This window comes from Dacryopinax primogenitus (genome assembly GCF_000292625.1).
Source record: "Dacryopinax primogenitus strain DJM-731 SS1 chromosome Unknown DACRYscaffold_4, whole genome shotgun sequence".
Taxonomy (NCBI): domain Eukaryota; kingdom Fungi; phylum Basidiomycota; class Dacrymycetes; order Dacrymycetales; family Dacrymycetaceae; genus Dacryopinax; species Dacryopinax primogenitus.
In genome coordinates this window covers 1125984-1140724 of record NW_024467201.1, presented here as the reverse complement: position 1 = coordinate 1140724, position 14741 = coordinate 1125984, and the positions used below count along the sequence as shown (strand labels likewise).

Sequence of the window (14741 nt, the reverse complement as noted above, 5' to 3'; positions counted from 1 at the left end):
GATTTTTCAAATTGACAGAATAGATTTCAGAAAAAGTTCAGCTGCTCGCAGAGCAAGATGGTGGTCGTCAGAGTTAGAGGAGTGTGCGACCTGCTGAGGATGGTGCTTGGACCCGAGTGATGAGGCCGGAGAAATGTGCGACGTGCGCCGCGGTTTTTGCGCAGGTCGACACTGCCACTAGGGGTACACGTCGCCAAACACCGCAGCTCCGGTTCCACTCAGTTGGGGTACGTAAAGAGTGAGTAGTTTGGAATGGTGTGACGAAAATACGTTATGATTACGCGCGTGCTGTGAAAATAAGACGAGAAAAGAGGTGGATATTGGTATTGTGTAACCAGAAGATAGGTGAAGGCAGTGAGACAATATTCCAAGCGAGACGCGTACGAGGAAGGAGTTACTTGGTATTGCAAACAAGTTGTTTTTGTCAACAAGTCCAAGTTGTGCAAATTGACTGTAAAATGTAGACTTGATAATTACGTGTCAAGCTAGAATGTATGATGTTAAGCATTTGTTTATTCAGGGCCGGTATGTGACGTGCATATGGAATCTTGGTTGACAACGAGCAAAGAACGTCCGTCGACACCCGCGCCACAGGAGTACCGCTTCCCTCACCGCCGTTCTCCCCTACAGGGCCGCTGCCTCGAGGCATCAAGGACACTGTCAGAGTCGGTGAGAAGGGCGTGTACGACGCATTGTATCCTCTCTCACGCCATCCTGAGGTTGTTGTTCTCCCTCTCACTTTACGCCAATTCACCGTCGACTCGTCTGTCCTGTCTGTCAACCGTCGCTCATTGCTCACTGTTTACTCTAATCAGCGCTCTTTTCATGATCTTCTGATTGCTCTCTGTCTACTCTACCTTGTCAACATCCATCTTCAGCCTTTTCTTCGACCGGAAAATGTTCACCTCTTCTCTCCCTTTCTCATTGGTCCTCCTCATCCTCTCAACCTCCTCTTTCGCCCAACAACAATTCAACAATGTCACCCTTGACCCCGCTGCCTCGACACTTTTCTCAACCTCAAGCGGTACCCTTTCACCAGTAGGCACAACAGAGGATGGAGGGCGCATACTCGCTGCCTGTACACTCGACTCAACAGTCTACGTCGCCGGGTCGTTCTCCCAAATAGGAGGCACATCCGCACAAAACGTCGCTGCGTTCGACTCTTCCTCCTCTTCCTTCTCCGCCCTTCCCAAAGGAGGGCCAAACGACGCCGTTCACGCCCTCTACTGCGATTCGGCAAACAACCTCCTCTGGCTTGGAGGGAACTTCACCCTTCCCTCACCGGGCGCAGCGGCCTATGCACCACACAATAGCTCCTGGGTGCCGGCGCCGTTTGTCGGTCTGTCTGGCGAAGTTCTCGCCATCACCCCATTTGCCGACGCACAGTCCATCTACTTTGCAGGATCTTTCATCACCGCATTTTCTTCAAACAGCACCAACTCCACGTTCGGCAACAACCCGAATGTGCCGTACTCTGCTGGCGCAACACCTTATTCCTCCTCATTAGTCCCGATACCCCTGCAAGGAGCGCAGATCACCGCTGAACCCGCTACCGGTCAGACCGGGTTCAGCGACATCACAAACATACTTTGTCCGGCAGGAGCTGACGGCGAGGGGAATACCTGGCTCGCACAGGATGGATCGGCCGCGCAAATCACGGTCAGGACGTTCAGGAACGAGGGGGTCAGTGGTGTCAGATTGGGGAATACGTTCGTACAGGGGAGGGGAACAACAGCCTTCACGTGAGTTATCTGCATACATTTAGCCTTGGCAAACGAGTTGAATAATGTTCATTAGTGTCACGACCATCCCGAACAATCAGGTCCTCCCATTGTCTTACATCGACCCAGTAACCAACACAACACAGAACTGTTCTGATTCCTGCCCGTTGCTCACAAACACCACTATCCCGTATCAGGACTTCATCTTTAACCAAACACCAGCATTAACTATCACCGGTTTCCAGCTGACGCTCAACACATGGGCCGGTGCGGGAGCTGGCCTGCACTTGCTGCAACTGTTGTCGGAGGGATCCTTCGCTTCTTTCGTGCCGGGATTGGACACGGCATCCTGCTTCGCTCCTGGGCCTACGACGGTCACGCAAACAGGTAATTGGCAGGAGGTTAACGTCACTACCAACACGGCTGGTACTGTTCAGCCCATACTGCAGGCTACGCTCCCGACGAATACACCACCAGCTTCCTCTCCTTCCCTGGATCTGTCCGTCTATGTCTCCGCCGTCGGATACTACACCGTCTATTTTGTTACTCCTGGGTGTACGCTCATGGAAGACTGCGACTTGCGCACGACTGTCCAGGTCACAATCAGCCCTGGAAACAGTGTTGCCCCCGTAACGCAAGAGATCGACCAGCGCGTGACGTCGGATACGATAACCACCGTGTACCGTGGTCCTGTATACCCCACGTCCCCCTCGTTCACCATTCCCGTTTCCCTTCGCCTGTCCGGCACTCCTGCCGGTACTGGGTCAGACGGGAATTATGACATGGTTGCGGACCAAGTACAGTTCGTGCTCACCGCTGCACCAAATGGGACGGGAGAAAGCGTCGTCGGCGAGGGCGTACCGGGGTACAACCTCACCATGACTTCCTCCGGTATCGCTCGGGGCTTCGGGCTCTTTGAGTGGCCAGAAAGGAGTGCTGCGGAGAACGCAACTGGTACCCTGTCTACTGGGCTGGAAACGAGTGTAGACCAGGCGGGAGCCGCGTTGTATGCTGGTATTCTGGGCGCATCGATGAACTCTTTCTCGGTCGCGGCGATCGCACAGTTCGGTGCGAGTGTCATCTCCGCCCTTGCGGTGGGCAACAATGGTACGCTGTACATCGGTGGGCTTTTTACTTTGAGCACTGTTGGAGCAAGCAATATTGTTATGTGGAACGGGAGTGACCTGATCCCCCTTCCCTCCGGTGGGCTGAACGGCCCTGTGACCGCTCTTGCGATCGACAACTCTGCTGGGCATCTGTACGTCGGCGGGTCGTTCTCCGGTCCTCAAGGTTCGACGGAGAGCGGATTTACCGGTATTGGGCTGTTCGATATCGCCGCCAGCAAGTGGACGTCTATGGCCGGAGGTTTGAACGGGCCCGTGACGGGACTCGCTTTCAGCAGCAACCAACTGCTTGTTGTGGGTAACTTCACCGCACTGCCGCAGAACAGTGGGATTCCCGCAGCGGGCATTGCTTCATGGTCACTGAGCGCGGCGTCGTGGAATCCTCCCAGCGGTTTCGTCGTCGGCAATCTGTCATTTATTAGCACCGATGGCCAATTCATGGGCGGCCGTGTGTCCATGTCCTCGATCTCGTACGGCTCGAGCGGCCACCTCTCTGAGGGGCTTGTCATCCTCGTCTGTATCGTTATCGGCGCTGGTTGCGTGCTCATGCTCTTCCTTATCGGCCTCTTAATAGCTCTCTGGCTCAGACGGTCAGAACAGGCACCCCAGGCCCTCGCCGATAAGGACGACGACGATGCTGCCAGCAGCATCGGTCAGCACCCCTCTACTCTATTAGAGCACGTGCAGGCCGCCACGCGGGCTACCATTATTGGAGAAGGCGCGTTCGCCGGCGGGAACATCCGAAGTGAAGGCTCGCATGAGCAGGTGGCAGATGATTCGATGGAGACGGAGGAAGCAGTTGGGGGAGCGGGTCCGTTCGCGGACGACGGTCGGGTAGCGCATGCCCGGTACTCTTTCGAAGCATCTGGTGAGGGAGAGCTTGAGATCCATGCCGGCACGCAGGTGCAGGTCTTAGATGACCGAGACACGTCGTGAGTAGTTTTTTGGCCCAAAACTGTTCCCACCCTCATCGCATGACTTTTCTAGTTGGTGGCTTGTCCGTGATGTGGAAACGGGTCGTGAAGGCATTATACCCGCATCATACCTGCTCTAGACTATGCGTCCTTTTTACATATCTTGTCTCTCTGGGTGTATATTTGAAACCATCCTTGCTACCCCGACAATATTTTCCCATCACTCCTGTTGACACGTCGGCTCCACCTTGGCTCTCACGCTCAGGTCAGGGTGAGTCGCTGTGCTCCTGTTGTGATCGCTTTGCTGTAGAAAATAATCACTCGTCACGATCATAATGCAGAGTCTTGTCTCTCGGCCGCCGTGGTAAAATATTTTAAACCGCACACAATAAATACAGAACCCAGTGCCACGCTCATTGCCGCAGAGTTGTTGGGTTTCTGCGAGAACATGTCCAGGGCGGCGAAACCTATGCCATATTCGAGGGTCATCTCGCACCCTCGCACTGCATGCGTTCTTGCGCTAGTTTATTCACATCGGCGTGCCCTGGCAATCTTCCTGTTCTCATGCCAGAGATCCCAGAGGATGAGAGCGTGATGCAGAAGTCGATAAATTTAAACAGAAACAGTCCCTCGGATCCGCACCCTTTGGTCCAGCCTTTGAGAATCTGAGGCCGTAAGGCGCATAGGGTTCCGCCTTCTTTGTCCGCGTTTCTGAGGGTTCAAAATCCATTGCCAGCGGCGTGTGCCGCAGGAACCCTGAGCTCTTGGTAGAAGTAATCGAAGGAAATAGGGACTCGGGGACGTGTTTCTGATTTCGGGAGTTGCAACCATACTCTCCACCGATACTCGAATAAGGCATTCCACCCGGTGTAGGATTTCGGGCGTATTGTCAGCTCCAGCCCCAAATATCAATGATATCCTCCGCTTGGCTTCGTCAAGTGCACAGCACAAACCTGGGTTGCCTCACTATAAAGACTTTGAATTCCTTCTTTACGAGATATCACCCCACCGGTTATATAGCAACGTGCTATCGCAGTTAATGTAGGCCATGAACAAATCTATAGCCGGAGGGCACTGGAAACGACGCATGAAAGAGAACACAAACTGGCTGCCGCGGCTTGAGATGGTTCACAGACACCTTTGGCTCGCGATCGGCCTCTGCCGATCATGCTATGTCATTTTGTTTCCGTTACGTGAGCCTTCATTGATTAAATGAATGGACCCCATGTTACCATTCAGTCTTAGAATCACAAAGCAGGCCAGAAGCCCTGGGCCCTGCGGAATAGCACATGTAGACAAGGTTTCCCACACTTCCACACTTCGATGCGGGCGGCGACGGGTATATCCTCGGCATTTCTCTCTTCGATAACGAAATATTATACAGTGAAAAAATATGTTAGCGATCGATCTTGCGGACAAGCCTGTCAAGTTTGAGAAGGATGCAGTTCACATAGAATATTTTCAATCATCAGCAACATTCCAGTGTGGCCCAGACGAAATCACAACAAGAGGAGAGTGAGGTGTCTTATCCGTTTCCCGGGGATTTGTATTGCTTGTTTTTGATCCGGAGTGGCACATGCACCCTGGTCTTCACTCTAATTGATGCTTCCGTTTTGCTTCCCCTCATTTCCTTGATCGGGTACTTGGTCCCGTGCCCTTACAAGTCAAAGCCCCCAGGAACGATGTCCTTGAACCGTGGAGACTCCGCAAAGGGACCCTGTACTCTCCTCAGTCAAGATGCGAGATACAACCCCCTTCTTGAACATCTGGGCCTCCTCTTCTTGAACCTCTTCTTCCTTGTCGACAACCCTGTGCATTTCGTTCCTCCCCTTCCGATATATTCCTCCTAGACGACGTGTCCCAGTCTCAGGCATCTTCTCTTGATCCCCATTCAGTCCATTCGGGCCGAGTGCCCCTCTTACCTATAAAACCCAAGGGCGATCCCCCAGTTTTCGACGGTTGCCCGCCATGTCCTCTAATTCAACCCTTCCACCGGACTCTGTGGAATACCTCACCAATGTAGTTGGTGTACAGTATGCTCTTGGTGAGGACTTTACTGCCATCTTTTGTTGAAGATGTCTGACAAATATTTTAGTGGGCGCTTTTGTATGGCTCATGTATGATTACGGTGATTCTACTCTTTACCGGAGGTTGTAGAACTAGTACTGACTTTCCGTGACTTCAGTGCTCTGCATTGGGCTTGAGGTTAGTGGACCTGTGGCCCGCTTTTTCTTTGGGAATATAAACTGAAATATTCCGAACAGGTCAAATATGTTTGGGTTTGTCCATGTAGTCGAGGAATTTTCAGTGGCATTTCTAACCTTCCAATAGTTTGCACCCTGGGGGTTGCCAAAGCTGCTCTACGTTTGGGTACGTTCAGTCATCCTTCTGCTGGCACCAAGGGACTAAGACAATTCAGACTCGATATCTGGGTATATTGCTTATGGCCCTCATGGTGTGGAGTAAGTCGTCCATTATCTTCAACGTAAATTGCCTTACCCTCTATCCAGCGTCCAGCGCGAGCAATGGCAATCCGAGGGTATATTGAATTTGAATTTGTTTTGAAGCTTGCTGACGGTGAACAAAGAATTGTGTTGCCTTCTTCAACATTGAGACTTGGGGCAGCGTGTGGATGATGGGCACCGTGTCCAGTATGATATTTCCCGACTGACTATACGACCGCCTACTCACATTTTTCTTTTAGGTATTTTGCTGCTTCGAATTTACGCCATGTATGAGCGTAGCCGCAAGGTTGCGATCTTCGGAGTTGTAATCAGTGTTGTACGTGTATCTGCCCACTCGTGGGGCCGTCTGATGCTGACCTGACGCGCAGGGCCAAGTCATCGCAGCCTGTATGTGCTCCTGGCAGGCATTTTGTAGTCAATTAACTCACACATCTTGCAGGTGTAATACTAGGCACACAGCTGGTTACTGTGTACACCCCACCAACCTTACTGACGCAATTCGACTTCAGTGGCTGCTTCGTTGGAGAGAGTCCCCCTGCCCTAGTCACTTACTGGATTGCTCGGCTGGTCTTCGATAGTCTCCTCCTCGTCATGGTTGGCTATAAGATGGTATGTTTCGTATTTTCGATGTGACGGTCGGACTTACGACGGGATATCAGACTCACCGTTACGTCTCATACAACAAAACTGACTTGCTTGACATTATGATCAAGGACAATGTCTCCACATTCATTTTGTGTGTTGATGTCTATCGCTTTTCTTGCTCTGTGGCTTATTTTGTTATGCAGCATCTTCTGTGTGCAATCCGTCAATCTTTTCACCTTCCGTCTCGCACCCAATGAACTCGCCTCCGTGGCACTACCGTTCTCCATTGCAACGGACATCATCATGAGCACCCGACTCATCCTCCATATCCGTGAGGCCTTCTTCGGACCTGGCGAAGAAGCCGAACGCAGCGTCGACGACAAAACAATTCCGCTTGCACCATTGCGCGTACGCAGCCAAGGCGTGCCTTCTGTTCGCTCTCATAACGGTCGCCGGCTCCGTGGGAGCGCTTCGTACCTCAACGATATCGACTTCGACGAGGACGAGTTCACGGAGGAGCACGGTGCTGCTGGTGTGATGGTTACAGTAGAGGTCAGCACTGACTCCGCCCAACCAAGGCGGAGCGCGTTCAATCCAAGCCATGAGGCAATGGACCTCGTCGGGATGCATAAAGGCTCTGACGGGGACGATGATTCACATCGGAGCGAGGTGTAGGCAACACCGAAGCAGGACAGTGTAACCAAAACCAGGATGGAAGGATGCGGAAGGATTACCAGACAATCTTCGATACCGTGCAACGCTTATGTTTTTGGATCTATATGTTTTGGGATTGTGGTAATATCATGGCTCGTTGCGTTCGTTCAAAACTGTTTGATGGGAGTTCAGGAACCCACGCTTGTCATCCATCTCTTTTGGCTGTGGGAAGGTCGGTTCTTGGCCAGCGGGGTCTGTCTGTCCAGCCCCCTTTGGACCGCTGACGGGCCAGACTAAGCATTGGACAGATATAGATGAAACTATGCCATATTACTAATCTCAACCAGAATCATGACAAATCTTAGGTTGATTGATGTTTCTCGAGTGCAAAGCTGGCATCGAATCACGCGCCGATTTCATTGCGACACGCCTATCTCCTCGCTGTACTTAAGCTTGAGATCATCGCTATCGACATGAGCTCAGAACAAAGGATCAGATATCTCCATCTTCTACAACATGGTCGGGTATAGGACTTTCGCAGTCGCAGGTGCTGGCAATGTTGGTAGGTTGGATGGCACCACGGCAAGGTCAACGCTTGACACGATTTGCAGGGAAGTTCATCATCGAAGAGCTGGTGAAGTTGAGGGGTGTGGGAAAGGTCGCATCTGTCGATGTGCTGACTCGCTCTGTACGTACACTTGCAGGCACTCCCAATGTTAATCAAGGCTGACACCTGGAATAGCCTGATGACCCAAAATTGAAAGAGTTGGGCGTCAACGGCCTCAAGATGGACTACGATGACCCCTCCTCGCTCAACGCCGCCCTGCAGAGAAAAGACGTAGTGATCTCCACGCTCGGTCGGCCCGCTTTCCACCACCAAGAGCTGCTCGGCCAAGCAGCCAAAGCCGCGGGCGTGAAGCTCTTCGTCCCCTCCGAGTTTGGGAACCCCACGGAGGGGAGGGAGGACAGCTGGTTCGCGCAGAAGAACGCTGCTCGGCAGAAGCTGAAGGATATGGGCATGCCTTACCTGCTGGTGTACAACGGCCCCTTCTCGGACTTTGTGTTCAACCCGTATGCCCTTTTACGCCCCTTTTGTGACAGCTGGTGCTGAGTCTGCACAGGCATATGGGCTGGGACCTCCCTGGTGGCAAAGTCCAGATTAGCGGCAAGGGCGACACGCCTATCTCCTTCACGTACAGGAGGGACATAGGCAGATTCCTAGCTCATATCCTAACGGAGCTCCCGCCTGAGGAGCTCGCATGGAAGACATTGAGGATCGAGAGTGACCGCACTGTGCGCCTTCCCCCTCTTACCCCATGTGAAGGTATTGACGTTCGAGCAGACGATGAACAAGATCGCAGCGGAATACGAGCGGCGGTCGGGCAAGAAACTGGAGGTGACGCACCGTTCCTTGGAGGAGATGCGGGAAGCGGTGCGTAACAGTCCCCTCGACGTGTCCGAGACGCTGAGGCTGGACTGGGAACTCGGAGGCGGGACTGCTGGCACGCCAGAGCAGCTGGATAATAAGTTGTGGCCGGAGTTCAACCCGACCAGCGCGGTTGACGTGCTCCTCAAGCGCGACGGTTATCTGTAACCTATTACAAGAGGCTCATCCAGAATTACCAAACAAATGAAATGAAGGCTCGTATATGCGCGAATCGCACAATGATCCAAGTTCGGTCAGATAGAAGTCATTGTTTTATGCATCCAAACGCGGACTATGACTACAGTTTAACAAGATTCACGTCAGCTGCAGACAGACGTATTATACAACAACCGCAGCCTATCTTCTTACGTTTCCGATCTTCCTTCGATAGATCTATTAACCCTCACGGACGACCTCCTCGCATGCCTCCTTGAATATCCTCAGGCCTTCCTTCAGCTCGTCCTCGGTGACGTTGAGTGTTGGGATGAAACGGATGACCTCATACACGCTCGTTGTCAGGATGAGCATGCCCTTTTCCAGGCACTTGTTTGCGATCCGTGAAGCTGCGTTTGCCGGGGCGGAGGGCACGATGTTTGCCGGGAGATCGCCGGCCACGCTCGGGTTGGGCGAGTTGAACTCGACACCGATCATCAGTCCGAGACCGCGGACATCAGCGATCAGTCCGTTGAGGGCAGGCGAGGACTGCATCTCTTTCAGTGCGCTGATGAGTTCGACGCTACGGGCAGCGACATTCTCGAGAACCTTCTCTTCCTGGACGACCTTGGTCACTGCGATGGCAGCAGCGCAAGAAACAGCATTGCCATTGTACGTTCCACCCTAGATTACGTCAACAAATGCTGCATATATGCGTCGAAAATAAGAAACTCACCATAGTTCCCGGTGCCTGCACATCCGCAAGCTCCTTGCGGGTGACGATAGCACTGAGCGGGAAGCCGTTGGCAAGGCCCTTAGCGGTGATCATCACATCAGGCTTTACACCGGAATGCTCGATGCAGAACATCTTTCCCGTACGTGCCCAGCCAGCCTGGACCTCATCGATGATGAGCAGGATTCCGTGCTTGTCGCACACCTCGCGCAGGCCGCGGAGGAAAGATGGAGGGGCAGGAACGTACCCACCCTCGCCGAGAACGGACTCGAGCAGGATCGCGGCTGTATCTGAGGGTGCAGACTGCTGGGCGAGGATGAGCTGCAGCTGGTACAGGCAGGACCTGACCATCTCTTCCTCCGTCGCCTCGGGGGTGAGGCCGAGCTGGTGCCAGTAAGGGAAGGGCATGGGGAACACGCCGGGCTGAACATTGTTCGGTTAAATGCTGGTTGTTTCGAAAGAAAGTGAACATACCATCAGCGGTCCTTGGCCGAGCGAGTAGATCGTCTTGCTCCTGGTCAAGCTCATGGTCGCATATGTGCGTCCATGGAAGCCACCCTGCATGACGATGACGTTCTGCCTCTTAGTGGCCATACGGGCGAGCTTGATAGAAGCCTCGACGGCCTCGGCACCCGAATTCCAGAAGAAGAACGTGTCGAGTGAAGGATGGGGCATGAGCGGGATGAGCCGTTCCACGAGCTCGACGTAAGGCCTGGAGAATGCAATGCTGGACTATACAATGTGACGCATATATGCGCGCTGCTCAGCTACAAAAAGCGGATGTAGGGCGAAAGGCTAACCTGGGCATGGACGATCTTCATTGCCTGCTCTGCGGCGGCACCTGAGATCTTGGGATGGCAGTGACCAAAGTTGACGACGCCGATGCCGGAGCTAAAGTCAAGCACCTTACGACCGCCCTCCATTGTGACCCATGCACCGCTGCCAGACTCCATGACGGTGTCTGTCACGCGCTTGAGGCCATGGGCGATGTGAGCCTTTCCAAAGTCTGCGAGCTGGGACGAGCGCTGCGGGGTAGTGTGCAGTGCGCGGTGAGCGATAGAACGCTTTGGGAGGGCGCGGAGGAGGGCGCGATGGGTGAGCATTGTGAGCTTCTGGAGGAGGGTGAGGGGGGATGGGGAGGAAGAAGGATGGGCCGAGTGGATAGTGTTTATGCCACATAAGTACTGCGATTGACACTCTCTTCTCCCCTTAGAGTGTAACGCCCACCAACTCTCCTCCCGATGTGTGGTCCCCCGCCGTGTTGGGTTAGCTTCCTCTCGCTTAGCAGGTCTCCCACGCTTCCGGACCTCCTGGACCCTCAACTCTGACGTATCCATTCCTCCATCTCCCTATCTAATTCAATACCCCCCGACCAGCCTCGACCAGCGTAGGACCCCTCGGCAAAGAAATATATACAATCCGTGTTCCCACCGGGCCTATCTCCCATCTCGTTGGCTTGATGTGGTCCTCATATTATCCCAACGTTTCATACCGGAGCCTCCAAACCCACTTCCAGGGAATTCACAGGAAAGTTCATCCCTTCAGGGCCCTTTGCGCCCTCTCGGCCCAGGCTAGCCCGCGTTCGGCAATCGTTTTTGGGTTCACAACCATCAGGCCACCCCATGAACGGATCACGTTCGGACAGAAATACAGAAGGCAGAGGAGGGGCACCGGCGCCGTGCCGTGCGCGAGTTAGGGGACAACACGCTGCGGGGGAACGACATATCGGGCGGGCTTATCGTGTTTCATGTGTTTTCTCTTAAGCGAGGCTGGTTGATTGGCTAGTTCACGCTGTTCTTTTTGCAGTCAATGCATCTCAGGGCGTTCAACATCGAATGTACCACAAGGTGTCCGAGAATGGCCGACGTGTTGCCGCGGTCAAAGGTATTCAACACGTTCAAAGGAAGGTTAAGCGATTCCTGCTTCTACCGAACGTTTCTAGTCAGTTGATATATTATCGGTACACTTCTGACGCAGTCAGTGGAGGTTGGGCAACCGGAAGACGGCATGGTGGACTGCCGGCGGGCACATTAATATTAATGTTGACTCTTCAATTTCGAACAGACCTGGAATGAATTGCTCCTGTAAATGATTCGGACTCGTAACCCGATGAGAGTTCGCGGGCCGATCCTTCACTTCCTTCCCAACCGAATGAGTGGGAAGATCCAGACACGATACCCCGTGCATTGCGTTTCTCTTGGCTTGGCTCTGAATTTAGCCCGGTTTGACAGTATCCATCCGAGCCGCGCGGGTTTCTAACCGGATACAGGAATATTCTGTCCTATTCCGACTAGACGGTAAACAGCCAAGCACGGCGCGTTGGTATACTTCGCCCTCGGACATAATATCTGCACCATTCCTGGCTGGAACATGCATCATGTGACGTCTTTGTCTAGAGTTCCTCGTAGATCGATGACGTCACCCGCTCGCTCCTCACTGCTCTTATATCCTCTCTGCTAGGCACTTACTGGCGTATATATGATGAACCAACGCCATTAGTCCCAATATCAACCTACCTCTTCCATCAACATCCATCTGGTAAGATGTCCAACGCTGATCCTTACACCAAGAAAGCGGAACAGGCTGCTGAGGGCCTTACTCCGCAACAGAAGATCGACGGCACGTTGTCTCTTAAGCACACATCCGTCCCCGTTCTGATGTCATTACGTACAGGGCTGAAGCAGGTGCTCAAGTCGACAAAATACTGCATGTTCACAACCCGTTCGCCCGAGGGAGAGCTACATGCGCGGTGCATGGCCCCTGCGTCCAGTACATCAGGCTTTTCCAGCAAGACAGCCAGCTGATGTCGGCTTAGCGGAGGGACTCAGGTTCTCCTTCATCGCCAATAATGCAACGTTCAAGATGGACGAGATCGAGTTTGACAGTCATGTGAATGTCTCTTTCCTCGATCCTAGCTCCACGTGTTGGGTATCCGTCGCTGGCAAGGCTCAGTGGGTCCATCCCCACCTGTATTATGCACTCATGGTGTTTACGTCTTCGTGTGCTCAGGATCACCAATGATAGGGAAACGATCAAGTCCCTCTGGTCTCCGCTCGTCGCAGCTTGGTTCGGCGACCTCGGTGACGGAGTGCACAAAGGCGACGCCTCCGACCCGCGTGTGTCCGCCATCCAGGTCGTTCCCGACAGCATCAGGTACTGGTACGCGCAGCGTTCTTCGCTCGGACAGATGACGGAGATCGTCACGAGTGCGATGACGGGTGGGACTGCTGCCCCTGGACAGCTGAGGACGATCACGAAAGCCGAGATTCAGCTTGTCGAAGGGCTTAATACGGCCTGAAGGGACCAGCGAGTATGTATTGGTAAGAAACGCAAAAGCAAAGACAGTACGTGAGCAGCATATATGCATATATCGAGGTATTGGCGGTCTTCGACGCGCTTGTACAGCAAAAAGTTGTGTAACAGGCCGAAGAAATACGCGTTCCGCGTCCCTCGTTGGCAATTCATATCCTTGTTGCTGTTGATTCTCTCGGTTTGGATTTAGCCTGGTTCAGCATCGTCTGCGAAAGGACTTTTGTCGGCTGCTCGGTAGCCTCGCACTAGTTTGCTGCCGGATATTCGTGTTCGAAGTCACGCGCCAGTGCACCAACCAAATACGGACTACTCACATTCAATAATTATCTACACTTGACGTCTTCTGTCTGGTACGGGCACGCTCTGCACCATCTATTCCTGGTTCAAGCACGGATCATGCTGCGTCTTACGATCGAATGTGGGTCGCTCTGTACCATACCTGGCACGAACATACATCATGTGACGTGTTGACTATCCCAAAGCGTCGGCGTGGATTCTACTGCTAGTGGTAAGAGTTTGTCGCTCATGACACCATTCGCTCGCTGCTCGCCCTGCTCTGTCCGCATCCTCTCTTCTGGGTACCTACTCCAGTTGTATATAATATGAGCTTGCTCTGTATCTGGATGTCCCCATCAACACAAGTGCTCGTACCTTCACTCCATCATCAACACCACCATCAACATCCCAGAAGTCGAAACTATGTCTTCCGAGAACATGACTGTACAAGAGAAAGTCGACGGCACGTATACTCTGCCCATATTCATCTACATGCTAACTTGATCACCAACAGGGCTGAACGAGGTGCTCAAATCCATGAAGTACTGCATGTTCACCACCCGTTCCCCAGCCGGAGAGCTCCACGCACGGTGCATGACCCTTGGCTCCAGTACGTCTACCCGTTTCCCTCCAAGCTTAGGTCTGAGAATGTCCCAGCCGATGAACATTTCAAGTTTTCGTTCATCGCTAATAACGTGACGTTCAGGATTGACGAGATCGAGTTTGACGGCCATGTGAATCTGTCATTCTTCGACCCCAGCTCGACCTGCTGGGTCTCTGTAGCTGGTACTGCTCAGTAAGGCCATTTTCTCTTGGCCTGTGCTTTCGACCTGCTGACCTTTTGCCTGTGTTCAGGATCAGCAATGACAAGGAGACGATCGATTCACTCTGGAAGCCCGCGGACGAAGCCTGGTTCGGTGACTTGGGCGATGGAGTGCACACTGGGCAAGTGTCCGACCCGCGCGTTTGCGCTATCCAGGTCGTCCCGGATAGCATCAGGTACTGGATTTCACGCCATGCGATGCCAGGAGGGACGGCTGCGCATGGAGAGCTCGTGACTATTCCTGGTGTAGAGATGCGCGTGATCGAGGGGATGAGTACGAGTTGCAAATGCAATCATTAAGTTAGAGACCGAGGCAGGATACGTCGAAGAATATGAATACAATTTGTCAGTCTGACGCCTGAAAACAGGAACATGTACGAGAACGGACAAGAAGCGAGTGGAGGAAATCGACTGGATAACGGGAACTGTTGCCTTGCTATATTAACACTCACGTGAATGTCTCGTTGCTAGGGCTATGTGTTCGGTATCCGTTGTTGGCAAGGCTCACCCTTCCTCCGTGCCTGCAGCATCCGCGCGTGGAGAGTTCGTCACCAT

At 53.1% G+C, this 14741-nt stretch overlaps 6 protein-coding genes across 6 annotated transcripts; 5 read left to right on the top strand and 1 right to left on the bottom strand.

Annotated features, from left to right (window-relative positions):
- The first annotated feature begins 725 nt into the window (after positions 1–725).
- On the top strand, positions 726–4021 carry DACRYDRAFT_93708 (uncharacterized protein). The gene is made up of 3 exons (XM_040777176.1): positions 726–1742; positions 1798–3777; positions 3833–4021. Exons 1-3 carry the CDS (start codon positions 898–900, stop codon positions 3897–3899), a joined length of 2892 nt encoding a protein of 963 aa, XP_040631262.1. The 5' UTR covers positions 726–897; the 3' UTR covers positions 3900–4021.
- Positions 4022–5628: 1607 nt separating this feature from the next.
- DACRYDRAFT_20921 (uncharacterized protein) lies at positions 5629–7632 on the top strand. The gene is made up of 13 exons (XM_040772145.1): positions 5629–5803; positions 5855–5887; positions 5945–5964; positions 6024–6038; positions 6091–6129; positions 6179–6221; positions 6270–6298; positions 6347–6410; positions 6464–6540; positions 6593–6611; positions 6664–6833; positions 6884–6960; positions 7013–7632. Exons 1-13 carry the CDS (start codon positions 5728–5730, stop codon positions 7482–7484), a joined length of 1134 nt encoding a protein of 377 aa, XP_040631261.1. The 5' UTR covers positions 5629–5727; the 3' UTR covers positions 7485–7632.
- A 364-nt stretch (positions 7633–7996) lies between these two features.
- Positions 7997–9087, top strand: DACRYDRAFT_20920 (NADP-binding protein). Its single transcript, XM_040772144.1, has 5 exons — positions 7997–8025; positions 8075–8151; positions 8206–8534; positions 8585–8756; positions 8806–9087. Exons 3-5 carry the CDS (start codon positions 8251–8253, stop codon positions 9055–9057), a joined length of 708 nt encoding a protein of 235 aa, XP_040631260.1. The 5' UTR covers positions 7997–8025; positions 8075–8151; positions 8206–8250; the 3' UTR covers positions 9058–9087.
- A 55-nt stretch (positions 9088–9142) lies between these two features.
- Positions 9143–10900, bottom strand: DACRYDRAFT_20919 (acetylornithine aminotransferase). Its single transcript, XM_040772143.1, has 4 exons — positions 10576–10900; positions 10250–10507; positions 9779–10198; positions 9143–9726 (listed from the first exon to the last, which is right to left on the bottom strand). Exons 1-4 carry the CDS (start codon positions 10876–10878, stop codon positions 9286–9288), a joined length of 1422 nt encoding a protein of 473 aa, XP_040631259.1. The 5' UTR covers positions 10879–10900; the 3' UTR covers positions 9143–9285.
- A 1418-nt stretch (positions 10901–12318) lies between these two features.
- On the top strand, positions 12319–13073 carry DACRYDRAFT_14463 (uncharacterized protein; the record flags this gene model as incomplete). The annotated part of the gene is given in 3 exon segments (XM_040771036.1): positions 12319–12544; positions 12564–12726; positions 12785–13073. The coding sequence occupies 3 exon segments, from the start codon at positions 12319–12321 to the stop codon at positions 13071–13073; spliced, it is 678 nt and encodes a 225-aa protein (XP_040631258.1).
- A 665-nt stretch (positions 13074–13738) lies between these two features.
- DACRYDRAFT_20917 (uncharacterized protein) lies at positions 13739–14532 on the top strand. The gene is made up of 4 exons (XM_040772142.1): positions 13739–13826; positions 13878–13973; positions 14021–14159; positions 14219–14532. Exons 1-4 carry the CDS (start codon positions 13787–13789, stop codon positions 14484–14486), a joined length of 543 nt encoding a protein of 180 aa, XP_040631257.1. The 5' UTR covers positions 13739–13786; the 3' UTR covers positions 14487–14532.
- Positions 14533–14741: the final 209 nt, after the last annotated feature.

Coding starts and splice junctions, on each gene's coding strand:
- DACRYDRAFT_20919 (XM_040772143.1), bottom strand. CDS start 10,878: ATGCTCACCCATCGCGCCCTCCTCCGCGCCCTCCCAAAGCGTTCTATC. Junction 10,199..10,249: donor TCGGCCAAGGACCGCTGATG/GTATGTTCACTT, acceptor AACAATGTTCAG/CCCGGCGTGTTCCCCATGCC. Junction 9,727..9,778: donor TGCAGGCACCGGGAACTATG/GTGAGTTTCTTA, acceptor GACGTAATCTAG/GGTGGAACGTACAATGGCAA.
- DACRYDRAFT_93708 (XM_040777176.1), top strand. CDS start 898: ATGTTCACCTCTTCTCTCCCTTTCTCATTGGTCCTCCTCATCCTCTCA. Junction 1,743..1,797: donor AGGGGAACAACAGCCTTCAC/GTGAGTTATCTG, acceptor AATGTTCATTAG/TGTCACGACCATCCCGAACA. Junction 3,778..3,832: donor TTAGATGACCGAGACACGTC/GTGAGTAGTTTT, acceptor TGACTTTTCTAG/TTGGTGGCTTGTCCGTGATG.
- DACRYDRAFT_20921 (XM_040772145.1), top strand. CDS start 5,728: ATGTCCTCTAATTCAACCCTTCCACCGGACTCTGTGGAATACCTCACC. Junction 5,804..5,854: donor TGGTGTACAGTATGCTCTTG/GTGAGGACTTTA, acceptor CAAATATTTTAG/TGGGCGCTTTTGTATGGCTC. Junction 5,888..5,944: donor ATGGCTCATGTATGATTACG/GTGATTCTACTC, acceptor CCGTGACTTCAG/TGCTCTGCATTGGGCTTGAG.
- DACRYDRAFT_20917 (XM_040772142.1), top strand. CDS start 13,787: ATGTCTTCCGAGAACATGACTGTACAAGAGAAAGTCGACG. Junction 13,827..13,877: donor TGTACAAGAGAAAGTCGACG/GCACGTATACTC, acceptor GATCACCAACAG/GGCTGAACGAGGTGCTCAAA. Junction 14,160..14,218: donor TCTGTAGCTGGTACTGCTCA/GTAAGGCCATTT, acceptor GCCTGTGTTCAG/GATCAGCAATGACAAGGAGA.
- DACRYDRAFT_20920 (XM_040772144.1), top strand. CDS start 8,251: ATGGACTACGATGACCCCTCCTCGCTCAACGCCGCCCTGCAGAGAAAA. Junction 8,535..8,584: donor TCGGACTTTGTGTTCAACCC/GTATGCCCTTTT, acceptor GAGTCTGCACAG/GCATATGGGCTGGGACCTCC. Junction 8,757..8,805: donor GGATCGAGAGTGACCGCACT/GTGCGCCTTCCC, acceptor ACGTTCGAGCAG/ACGATGAACAAGATCGCAGC.